The 12,525-nt window shown below is 42.2% G+C and overlaps 1 protein-coding gene across 1 annotated transcript in view; it reads left to right on the top strand.

Moving 5' to 3' along the window:
* The window catches only part of LOC127567850 (4-trimethylaminobutyraldehyde dehydrogenase-like), a 44,485-nt gene that overhangs the window by 19,069 nt on the left and 12,891 nt on the right, over positions 1 to 12,525 (top strand). Inside the window, exons 2-3 of the mRNA XM_052010989.1 lie at positions 4,292 to 4,437; positions 10,964 to 11,093. Of these exons, the coding sequence (XP_051866949.1) occupies positions 4,292 to 4,437; positions 10,964 to 11,093 (276 nt within the window). The remainder of the gene's footprint in view (positions 1 to 4,291; positions 4,438 to 10,963; positions 11,094 to 12,525) is intronic.

The raw sequence follows: 12,525 nt of genomic DNA, 5'->3' as shown, positions 1-12,525 counted from the left end.
TCCAAGACCGCAAGAAATTGCAGCGAGCTATCAACACACCCTAGTCCAACACGAAAACCAGCCTCCCCTCCATTGCCTCTGTCTACACTTCCTGCTGCCTCGGGAATGCTGATATGCTGCCTCGGGAAACATATCAAGGACCCCTCCCACCCCGGTCATTCTCTCTCCTCCCCCTCCCACTAGGCAGAAGATACAAAGTTTGAGATCACGTAGCATCAGGCTCAAGGACAGCTTCTATCCCGCTGTTATAAGATTCTGGAACCGACCTGTTATATGCTACAGGTGAACTCTTGATCTCCCAGTCTACCTCGTCATGGCCCTTGCACTTTATTTGTCTTCCTGCACTGTACTTTCTCTGTAACCGTGACATTACATTCTGAATTCTGCTTTCTGTTCTCCATTTTGTACTACCTCAATGTACTTGTATATGGAATGATCTGTCTGGATGAAATGCAAACAAAAGCTTTTCACTGTATCTCGGTACACGCTTCAATAATAAACCAAGGCCCCATAACCAAAATTTTCAATAGTGGAAGATTTATTTCTTCTTTGTGATAGCAGCGAAGAGATGGAGGTTGGCATAGGTGGGAGCTGTAACATACTTACAGACTGGTGAGTCTTGCATTACTTGTAGGGAAATTATCAGAAAAAACTGAGTGAAAGGGTCAATGTGCACTTGGAGAGGCAGGGATTAATCAAGGATGTTTAGTATGGCTTTGTTAAAGGGTGATACTGTCTGATGAATTTGATTAAAATTTCAAAGAGGTAACAAAGTATATTTGTGAGGGTAGTGCAGTTCATGTAGTCTACATGGACTTCAGTAACACCTTTAGTAAATGGGGAAAGGTACAGATAGACATTTAATGGTCAGCATGGACATAGTGAGCTGAAATGGCCTGTTTCTGTGTTGTATAGTTCAATAACATGGTCTCACTTGGGAGGTTAGTCCAAAAGGTAAGGGACCATGGGGTTTGGAGCAAGTGGGCAAATTGGATCCAAAGTTGGCTTGTTGAGAGGAGGCAGAGGGTTGTTTTTGTGATTGGAAGTCTGTGACCCGTGGTGTACATCAAGGATTATTGCTGGGATCCTTGCTGTTTGTTATATACATTAATGTTCTGGGTGTGAATGTAACAGGTGTGATTAGTAAGTTTGCAGATGACGTGAAAATAGGCGGTGTTGTGGATAGAAGAGGGCTGTCTTTGGCTACAGAATAATGATGAATTGGTTAAATGGGCAGAGCAATGGCACTTAGAATTAATCCTGATAAATTCAGGTGATGCATCTTGGGAAGACCAAAAATGTTGGGAATGGTAGGACCTGAGGAACTGGGGGGCCTTGGTGTGCATGTCCAAAAATTTGTGAAGGCAGCAGCACAAGTGGATAAGGAGGAGAAGAAAACATATGGGATACTTTCATTCATTAGCTGGGACATGGAATATAAGAGCAGGGAGGTTATGGTACAACAGTATTAAAAATTGGTTCGGCCACAGCTAAAGTACCGTGTGCAGTTCTGTTTGCTACACTACAGGATGGACATGATTGCATTAGAGAGGTTGCAGTGAAGATTAACCAAGATATTGGGATGAAGTGTTTCACCTACAACTATAGGCTGGATTTGTTTTCCTTGGAGCGAAGAAGACTGAAAACTTGAGGTCTTCTTTGGGGCATGGATAGTGGTAGAGGCATCTAGTGCCAGAGGACATGGGTTTAAAGTAAGGAGTAGGAGATTTAGAAGGGATTTGAGGAAGGATTTTTGAAATTTTGGTTGAAATCTATAACTCCACTGCCTGAGGGGTTGGTGTAGACAGGTAATCTCACATTTAAAATGACTGCTTGAAATCCCAAGGCATATAAGGTGTGGGCCAAGTGCTGGAAAATGGGACTAGTATAGATGATATAGAGATATTAGTATAGATTAGTGTAGGTGGCTGGCACGGACACAGTGGGCTGAGAAGTGTGTTTCCATTCTGTATGACTATAAATTCTATCCTGATTCGGAGTAAATTCTGATGTGCGTGAGACTATAAGACCATGAGAAATAGTGACAGAAGGAGGCCATTTGGCCCCTCAAGCCTGCTGGCTCAGGTCATGGCTGATCTAACTTTGCTCCAGTCTACTTTTCTGTCCTCTTCCCAAAATCCCTGATTAATTTGCTGATTAAAAATTGAGCTCAGCTTTGAATATATTGAAAGCTTCAGGCTCCACCGCCTTTTAGAGAAGAAGTTCTTATTCATCTCAGGGACACCCTCTTTTTGTGAGACTTTGACCTTGAGTACTGTACTCTCCCATGAGGGGAAACACCTTCCCAACATTTACCTTATTATACCTCCTAGGAATTTCAGATTTTTTTTTAATAAACTCCATTGAGTACAGATCCAACCTATTCAACCTTTCCTCATAAAACAATGCTGTTATAAGATGTTATATCCCAGGCAGACAAGCATGTGCTTGGTATGTGGCCTTCAATTTAAAGAGGTCTGGGAAAGCTGGTTAAAGTTGGACCAAAAACCCTTGTACTGATGATGTATACGGTATAAATTGCTACCTTTGCCTCCTAAATTTATTCATAGAGCCATACAGCATGGAAACAGGCCCTTTTGTACCACTGAGTCTATGCTGACCATCAACCACCCATTTATACTAATTCTACATTTATTCTCCCCACATTCTCTTCAAATTCCGCAACCCCCACCCCCGATTCTACCACACCACTTGCCTACAAACTAGGGGCAATTCACAGTGGCCAATTAACCTACAAACTGCACGTCTTTGGGATGTGGGAGGAAACTTGCACGGTCACAGGATATGCAAACTCCATACAGATGGCATCCAAAGTTGGGAGTAAACCCAGGTCTCTGGCACTGTGAGGCAGCAGATCTACTATCTGTGCTACTGTATAGCCCATAAGAATAGTTGCTAAGTCCAATAGGAGAAACCTTTTAACCTAGAAAGTAATTAGAACATGGAATACCACTACATGTGATATTTGAGGCAATTAGCATGGATGCATTTAAGACAAGGCTCTCTGAATATATTAGCAAGCAAGGAATATTTTCTACAAATTATGGTAAAGGGAAATTGATTGGGAGGAGACTCATGCAGGATTAACACTCTCCTATTGATTATTTAGGTTGAATGGCCATTTCCGTGCTTGCAACCTGTTAATTGTTTCACAGTTTTAATGATTTTTTTTGAAGCAACGATCTCGTTAGACCAGTGGGATACAGTAGTTTTGTATGTAATTGGATATTATGAATTCCTGTGCTGGCCACCCTCCCGTCTCATTACCTTTCAGTTTGTGGGATGGCTCACAAAATGCAGATTCCTTTAAGCCACCTTCATGCACAACCTGTACTTTGCCCCCTTTGCTCCTATGCATTGCTTGGAAACATGGAAAGACTGTACCCAGCTTTATACTCACAATAGAGCTTTCGTCATCTTAGGCTGTCCCTCGGGGTTGAGGATGACTTGCTTTTACTCCAGTTCTGAGGAGTGGTAGATGCCTGTGTTCTTTTGACTCAGAACGGCCTTTGCATACCAGCTACCACATGGGCTTGCCAAAGTGACCTTGGTCCAGTGGCAAGGAGGTGCAAGACAATTGTGATGATCCTCTTACTACCGTTCTCCTATTGGTCAGTTGGCTCTTGCAATTAATGTTAGCTAAATTCGACGCTTGTAACAATTCTCTTTCTCAAATTATATTAATGGATGGATTACCTATTAGATATACAGGCCTTCCAATGAGTAGGCGAGATATTCCTTTCACTCTTTTGCTGTCATGCTATGAACTTTCCATTCCGAAATATGTGATTTTTAAAAAAAAATGATTTGACTTCGGTCGATGACAATGATCCTATACCGACAGACTTCTCCGGAGGATGGTTTGGCTTGGAATAATAAGGAAATGGGAGGATGAAAGTGGAATGCTAGGACAAATTGTTTTGATGTTTTAAATTGATGGCAGTTCATCAGAGATATTCTGAGGCAAGGTTCTTGGCTTGAAATGTTGACTTTGGTTTTCTCTCCACAGCTGCTGCCCAACCTGGCTGCTTACAAGCATTTTCTGTTTTTATTTAAGATTGTGAACATTTGCAGCAGTTTGTTTTTGCAAGTGATTCAGCCTTCACAGTTCAGTCCAGGAATCAAAAGTCGAATCTTCCCTATACTGTGTGTCTTGGTTCTAAGTGAGCCATTAGATTTAGTAATTGAGCAAATTCTAAGGATTGGAATATTTCACTGTTAGTGGTTTTCCCTCCATGATTTAGGATGTATTGTTTTCCTTTTTTTGTAGGTCGTGTGATATGCGATTTCATTTGTTCAGGACAACAGGACATTGACCTGGCTGTGCAGAGTGCCAAGGAAGCATACGCAACTTGGAGCCAACTCTCAGGGTTGGAAAGAAGCCGCATCCTTCTGGAAGCTGCAAGGCTCATAAGGGTATGAGGAATGTATTTATGGCCCAGTTTGGATTTGTATGGTTACGTTAATACAAGACAGTGTTGGAAAGTAGTTCAAGGGGATGTCGTCAATTAAAATTTCACAGCGAATCATGTAATTAGTGTGAGTCGCTCAAATGTAGATAAAAGTTATAGAGTCGGACAGCAGAGAAACAGGCCCTTCGGCCCACTGAGTCTGTGCTGGTCATCAAGTACCCACTGACATTAATCCTACACTAATTCCATTTTATTCTCCCCAAGTTCTCATCCACTACTCCCAGATTCTAGTACTCGCCTACACGCTAGGGGCAATTTTCAGTGGCCAATTAACCTTCCAATTTCGCGCCCCCTCCCCATGTCTGTGGGATGGAGGAGGAAACAGGAGCACCCAGAGGAGTCCCACATGGTCAGTGGTGCAATGTGCAAACTCTACGCAGACAGCATCAGAGGCCAGTATTGAACTCGGGTCTTGGGAGCTGTGAGGCAGTAGTTCTGCTAGCTATGCCACCATGCCGCCCTAAGTATTTTAGGAAGTGCCTTAAAGGAAAGTAGAGATAGAGAATTGGGTGGGTATTTTAGAGTTTGGGGCTTTACTTCTGTCGGTGGAGTGAGAAAATTCTGTGATGCAGAAGAGGTCAGGGTTGAAGGGTCAAAGAGTTATCAGAGGCTGGTGAAGATCAGATGGAGCAAGGCCTTGAAAAAATTGGAAGACCAAGATAGAAATTTTTAAAATGAGGTGTTGCTGGACCAGGAGCCAGAGCTGCTCAGCGAGCATCTGGTGGGCCATAGGACTTTGTGTGAGCTCAGAGCAATGCTCTTGATGGACAACTTCATGAAGGGTGATAGTTGAGAGGCGGGTCAAAATTGAAATAGTCAAGGGAAAAGCATAGGTAATGGAAGATACTTTGTTGATGCTGTCAATGGATATGAATACTGCAAAGGTATTTTCCAGGTCACGTTTAATCATTGTTATGTATGCAAATAAAAAATTATAAATCAAGAATGTTGCCTCCAAGAATCGAGAAGCTCTCGTGTGGAATCACTGAGCAGAAACCAAGTACTTTAGAAAACAAGAGTATCACCATTTGTGGTAAATGAATGTCAGCCTATTTAAATTAAACTCCAGGGTCTAATTGCAAATTAGAGCATTATTAAATTCTGCTTTGAAATGTTGTCTTGCAAAAAGCAAAATATAGGTTGAGCTGCTATGTGGCATTGCTGGTTTGAATACTGGGTCTGAGGTGGGAAATGGATGATTGACGGATGTGTTTTGTTCAGGTCAGACATCTCCAATTTTTTTTTTTGCGTTTTCTATTCCCAATGCAGGGTTTCAACCCGAAACATCGACAATTCCTTTCCTCCCACAGATGCTGCTTGACCCATTGAGTTCCTTCTGTAGATTGTTGCTCCAGATTCCAGCATCTGTAGTCCTTGTGTCTCCAGTGTGTATATCCATGCTGCCTCTAGGCAGGGCTTTAGTTATTGAGGCCTGGCAGTTTTCTGCTAAGAATGTGATGCTGGAATACCATTGCCGACTATCGGAGATTGCACTGATAGTGTGTTTGTGCCTGAAGGGTCTTTGACGTGCTGGAGAATGAAAGCACAGATTCATTATCTTGCGTTTGTCCGTGTCCGCGATACATTGTAAGGACTCGGCTGTGGCTTGGAAGCAAATGTTGCTCTTGAGTGGACATGCTAAATGTGTGCTATCTTTCCCAGTTTCTGATCTTGATCAAATGTGGTGCTGGGCCATCTTTGTGAACTGTTGGATACAATTGACTGGCTTGCTGGATCACTTCAGAGCTAATGTGGACTGGAGCTAACCTGACTGGGAAAGGGAAATGGGTTTCCTACCCTAAGTGGCATTTGGAAGTGGTTGAATGTTTACAACAATTTGACAGTTTCAAGCCTTGACTTCCAGATTTTCGTTGCTAAAGACCGATTATAGCCCACCTATGGTAAGGAGGTATTAAGCTGGAAAGGGTGCAGGAAAGATTCATGACGATGTTGCCGGGACAGGAGGGCTTGAGATCCAAGGAGAGACTTAATATGCTGGGACTTTTTTCCCTAGAGTGCAGGAGGCTGAGAGGTGACCTAATAGAGGTGTATAAAATAATGAGAGGTATAGATAAGATAGAGGGTCACAGTCTTTTTCCCAGGGTAGGGAAGTCTAAAACTAGAGGACATGGATATAAGGTGAAAGGGGAAAGAGTTAAAAGGAACCTGAGGGGAAGCTTTCTCACACAGAGGGTAGTGGGCCAGGGGAAGCGGTAGAGGTGGATATAATTACAATGTTTAAAAGATGTTTAAGCAGGTACATGGATAGGAAAAAATTAGAGGGATATAGGCCAAGCACAGGCAAGTGGGACTAGCATGCTTAGACATCTTGGTCAGCATGGATGAGTTGAGCCGAAGGGCCTGTTTCCATGCTGTATAACTGTGTGACTCTAATTCTTCAAATGGTGGGATTGGAGCTGTTATTCTGTGGACAGTTCAGTCCTCTAGATTACTGGTTCTGTAGTATACCCACTACACTGCACTATAGTCCTTGTGAATCCAACTGTGACCATGGCTAAAATCAGCTGATTCAGTGTAGATTGTAAGGTTAAATCCTGAGTTGGCCTACAGTTCATGCTGAATGGTGTCTTTATCCACCAAGCCGTTAACACAAATCATAACATGAATTTGCTACGGTGTAAATGATAGCTGCAGAATTGCTTCCAAACTGCTCTATGTCCAATTTACTATCTGTTTCCTATTTATGAAGAATGTCCTCTGTTTGTGTGCAAAATAAAAGCTAAGGTAAAAACAGAAAATACTGGAAATTAGAATCGGGTTGGGCAGCATCCTCGGAGAGCGAAACAGAGTTCGATGACCTTTCGTTTAGAAATCAAAGATGGGTTAAGTTGCAGAGAAGCGGGAGGGCTGGAGAGAACAGAGGGAATGTCTGTGATAGAGTGGAGATTAAGAGAAACCGATGAGGGTGATGGAAGCTTGTAAGTACAGATGATCTGTTTGGAGATGTAAGTAGGAGAAGGTGAATGAGCACAGAGAAGAGAGAAAGAAAAAGCAATGCTGGAACTGGGAGGTACAGAACACTGCTGTCATTGGAAACCTGAAATAAAAGAGAATGCTGGAAATACCCAGCAGCTCAGGCAGCATCCGTGGAGAGGGACAAACTGAATTAATGTCAAAGACTGGTGACCTTTCATCACAATTGGTCAGTTCTGATACAAACTGGAAAGCCTGGTTATCTGAAATTGAAAGGACTCACCGTTGAATGCTACAGTTTTTCCAGCATCTGCAGTTTTTTTACTTTTTGGAAAAAAACAAAGTCCTTCATCCTTCACCCTTGCTCCCACACACCGTGGAGGCGTTGGATAAAGCTTGAGAGTTAAATAAAACATACCCAAAATAAAGCCACATATCAACACATGATCAGAATAAATTATGCATCCCTGGATATTACATGTGCAGGGTTATGGAGAACAGGCAAGAAAGTGGAGTGAGGCCAAGATCATTTTAAATATGATATAATGATGAGTTTTATGGCCTACTTCTGCTATTTCATGTGTTCTAAGTAGAGGGGGTGTAGCGTTCTAAGTAGAGGGGGTGTAGCGTTCTAAGTAGAGGGGTGTAGAGTTTTGAACACGATTCTTTGCTCTATTCTTCACTTCCCTCCTCAAACCAGAGGCTCAGGTTTGGCATCCCAAGGCTTTCTTGTAACTTTTTGGTATTTTAGCCCATGAGGAGATGGGTATTGCAGGATGTTTGTTGAGGGGTTTAGAGCTAAGCTTCATCTCGTTTCCTCAAACTGAGATTTTCCAGCTGGTGTTGCTGGAAAGGGATCTGGAGTGGAAAGTTGACTGACCCTTACGTGTACCAGTAGCTCCCTTCCCTTGAACCAACCTCTACAACCCTAATCACTACCTCAGTATAGCAACACTATGACCACTTTGCACTACACTGGACTTTTAAAAAAACATTTTAATTGTGTACTTTCTTGTATAATTTTGTATAATTTGTTTTTAATTATATTTTTCTTGTGAATGTTGTGTCTCTAATGCAATGTGCCTGTGATGCTGTTTTTCATTGCACCAGTACTTACATGTACTTATGCATATGACAATAGACTTGACCTTGACTAGTTACATGGACCACTGCAGGAGTCCATTCGTTCCTCCCCACCTACCGCCAGTTGATGCACATCATAATCAAACCTGTTGACTCAGGATTAAGTGAACTGTAAGCAATCAGGGAACATGCTGATGTTTATTCAATACTTGGCAGCAAGTTCATTGCTGTAATAGAACTGAAACTGCAGTTACAGCTTTTTTTTAGCCTTCGTCCATACAGCAAGCTTTTGAGTGGTTGTATTGTTCTGCAGTTGCAGAACCCAGCTGTTTCACTGATTTGTTACAGCACAGAAGAGGGCTGTTTAGTCCATTTTCTCTGTACTTGCTCTTTGTAAGGATAATCCAGCTGCTTGTAAGGATAATCCAGCTGCTTTTCTGTCTTTACCCTTTTTCAAGTATTCCAAACCACATCCTGGAGCTTGCATGTTCTCCCTGTGACTCCATGGGTTTTCCCCCCGGCTGCTCCAGTTTCTTCCTACTTCTCAAAGGCGGGCGGGTAGGTTAATTGGTGTGGATGGGAGAATCAGGAGTGGATGAGGATGTGAGAGAGAATAGTTTATTGGGAAATGTGGGTGAATGTGACTGATGGGAACGCTCTGACAGCCGGCATATACTTGATGGGCCAAATAACCTCCTCCTATGCTGCTGTTTATATAAAATATGAGAAGCATCTTGCTGTGATTTCCAACTAATAGCCACAATGTCACATCCTGGGCACTGATTGTCTCAGTCCTTTCAGTTGAGGATTAGTACATGAAGACTTGGAGGAGAAGCAATTAATCTTTCAGGCAAGGGAAAAAAATTGAATACAAATGACTTCAACTAACAGCTTGTGAGACACATTTTTCTGGCTGTACTCTGTGGTCCTGTAAATAAGGGCTTAGTCTAATGAGGAAATAACCCTATAGGGATGTATCATTTGTTTCTAAGCAACACCACCATGGTTACAGAAGTGTTTGTGAAGAAGAGAATTCTATGACATTTGGAACATTTCATGGAGCATCAGATGGATTCCTAGGAATTAGAATTCCCAACAGCTCGTCAGTGTCCCAGTGATGTTTAAAAACAGTTGTTCTTGGACAGAGTGACATTTGTAAAATTCAGTGAAAATAGTATATCCCAGTGGAGGTGGCGCATACACTTAAAGCCATTGTTTAAGTTGCATGCTCTCACCAGATGCTGTTTTTACCGTTTGATGATAAAAATTCTCTTACCTCCCATACTCATTGTGCAAGATTATTCCAAAGTGACTACTTCCTGTAAAAACAAAAACACAGGAGAGCAAGCCAGGCTGGAAGTGATGTGCAGACCAGTCTGTATCTGTGGAGTGGGGTGAGAGGCTGATGTGCCTGGCTCCCATGTGAAACATTAAATGGCTGATTTCTCTGTTAATACTAACTTGATCTACCACATGTTTTCAATTTGTCCTGCTTTTGTTTTGGATGCCCTGTACTGACATTCTTACTGTTTATGAACCCATTTTCTGTTGGGATCTGATCCAGATGATATTAGGAACCTACAATATAGAGGACTGTTGGTATGAACCCCTTTAACTTTGACCTAGTGACCTAGAATCATTATTCTGAATAAGGCACCATCCCGAAAAAGAGCAATTGAGTTCTCCATTGTGTCCTGGTGTGGTTGTCCCTCAACCATTGTGACTAAATTGAATAATCTGATCATTACTGCAGAGTTTTTGATGGAAATGTGCCACGTGTAATGTAGCTGTCATGCATTCCTATTAAAAAAAGAAATACCTTTTGGGCTGTGAAGCATTTTAAGACGTCCTAAGTAGGACTTGACTCTTGGGTCTGAACCTGATGGGACCTGAAAATGTGTGTAGAGCTTGACCTCGCAGATTACTTCATCTGGTTGTGATTACTTTGCATGTCTCTGTTCCTGATTAATATTTGGTGCCACATCTTCTAAACCGACCAGGTTGAGGTTGTTATATTTCAGGTGATGATTGAGTATGGAAAAATTGTATGTACTTGGGTTGGGTTTGGATTGGCTGTGGTCAGATTATAATTTTACACCCAAGCAAACATCTAACCCGATACTAAACTTGCAATCCAAACAGCTAATCCAATACTAAACTTGCAAAATAAATGCAAGTCCTTTTCTTTGTCTTAGTGCTATGTTTCTTAGTAGCTTGTTTGAAAAGACTGGTGAAAATCTGTTGTGAGCATCGCAAGAGTAAGTCAGGAGGAAGCTATTGAAATTTTCTCCAATATCTCCTAACAGCTGGTACCAGATGACACTGTGGGGGAGGTGGAGGAAACCTTAAGAGAAAGGGGAAAGGGCAAATAAAGCTTCAAAATAACAGCGTATGAAGTGAAAATGGCTTGTCCTGTGCAAACAACTAAAATGTTTGCTTTTGTTTTGAAACAGGAACAGAGGGAAGATATTGCAGTTGTAGAATCCATCAACAGTGGAAAGTCCATTACTGAGTCCAGGATTGATGTGGACACAGCATGGCAGGCTGTGGAATACTTTGCTGGTGTTGCTGGAACACTAGCTGGTAAGAACAAGTGTGCAAAATTGAGAAAAGAAACCATGAATTTTATCAACTGCTTTTAATAAAAGTGAAGGAAACTGTCCGAAGCCTTGGTGGAACTCAAGTCAGTTTCTCAAATTTCCATCACTCAAATGTTGGCAGCTGCAACCTCAACCTGTGGAATTCCCACTCCAATCAGTTGTCTCTCAAGCGTTCTCACCTCCTCAATACCTGCTTGGATCAGTAGAACGAAAGGAACTGGAGCAGGAGTAGACCATATGCCCCTGCTCCACCATTCAATCAGATCACGGCTGATCTCTTGGCCGAATGGCCTGCTTCTGCTCCCTTATCTTGTGATCTTGTGATCTTGTGATCTTGTGATCTGATCTTGGCCTTAGCTCCACTTCCCTGCTTGATCTCCGTAGCCCTTGATTCCCCTCTGGTTCAAAAACGTATCTGTCTCAGCCTTGAATATCTTCAATGATCCATTTTCCATAGCTCTCTTGGGGAGACAATTCCACAGATTTACGATTCTCGGAGAGGAGAAATTCCTCCTCATCTCTTTCTTAACTGGGAACTCTTTGTTCTGGAACCATGTTCCCTTGTTCTAGATTCCCGTATGAGGGCAAACTTTCTCAGAGCATCTATCCGATCAAGCTCCCTCAACAAGATCAGCTCTCCTCCTTTCACCAAGGTTTTGGCCATCCAGTGTTACATTTGTATCAAATTATGTGAAGCTCCTTGGAGTATTTTAAATGATTAAATTTTTTAGATAATTACAAGTTGTTCTTCTTTATCTAATTTGTTGACGGTCTTGATTTGTTTCCTATTCCTTCTGCTCATCACATTTCTTTTGGTGAATTTTCCCGTGTAAAGTCCGTGCAGTATCATATTTGACCACAATGTGGCACCAAACGTTTCGTTCTACCAGTACCCCAAATCTTCCTTTGGCGTGGTTGGAATGAGTTAGGCATTTTTGAAAAAGCTACCATCGGGTCTGAGGGGGATGATGAGGCCAATGCAGGAGACGCAGCGGGCAGGTGATATTTGAGTTGCTCACAACTCCTTGCATAGGATAGGCCTCTGCAACCTCCAGTTAAAGCGACTTGAGTTTCTTGGAAGCTGCAGCTCTATTTTGAGCAGTCACAGGCCAAGGGTTTCCCAGATTTGATGAAGAGGCCACAGTTTTCTCAGGAAACATTGAGAACATCCTTGAAATGTTCTCTAACTCTTCCAAGGAAGTTGCTTGCAGTGATGGAGCTGGGGTAGAATGCTTGTTATGAGAGCCTGGGATAAACATTGTCAACCAAATTTCACTGGCTGAGTGTAATTAGAGATTCATTGTTCAATGTTGGTTTACTTATCCTGTCTGTGGACTTAGAGGATTTTGTGGAAAGAACATTGGTGGTAACTTTCCAGGTGTTTGCTGTGGGAAGTTCATGCTTCCAAAGCATAC

This window comes from Pristis pectinata, chromosome 3 (genome assembly GCF_009764475.1).
Source record: "Pristis pectinata isolate sPriPec2 chromosome 3, sPriPec2.1.pri, whole genome shotgun sequence".
Lineage (NCBI taxonomy): Eukaryota > Metazoa > Chordata > Chondrichthyes > Rhinopristiformes > Pristidae > Pristis > Pristis pectinata.
The sequence above is the reverse complement of the archived record's forward strand: the minus strand, read 5'-3'. Positions and strand labels throughout refer to the sequence as shown.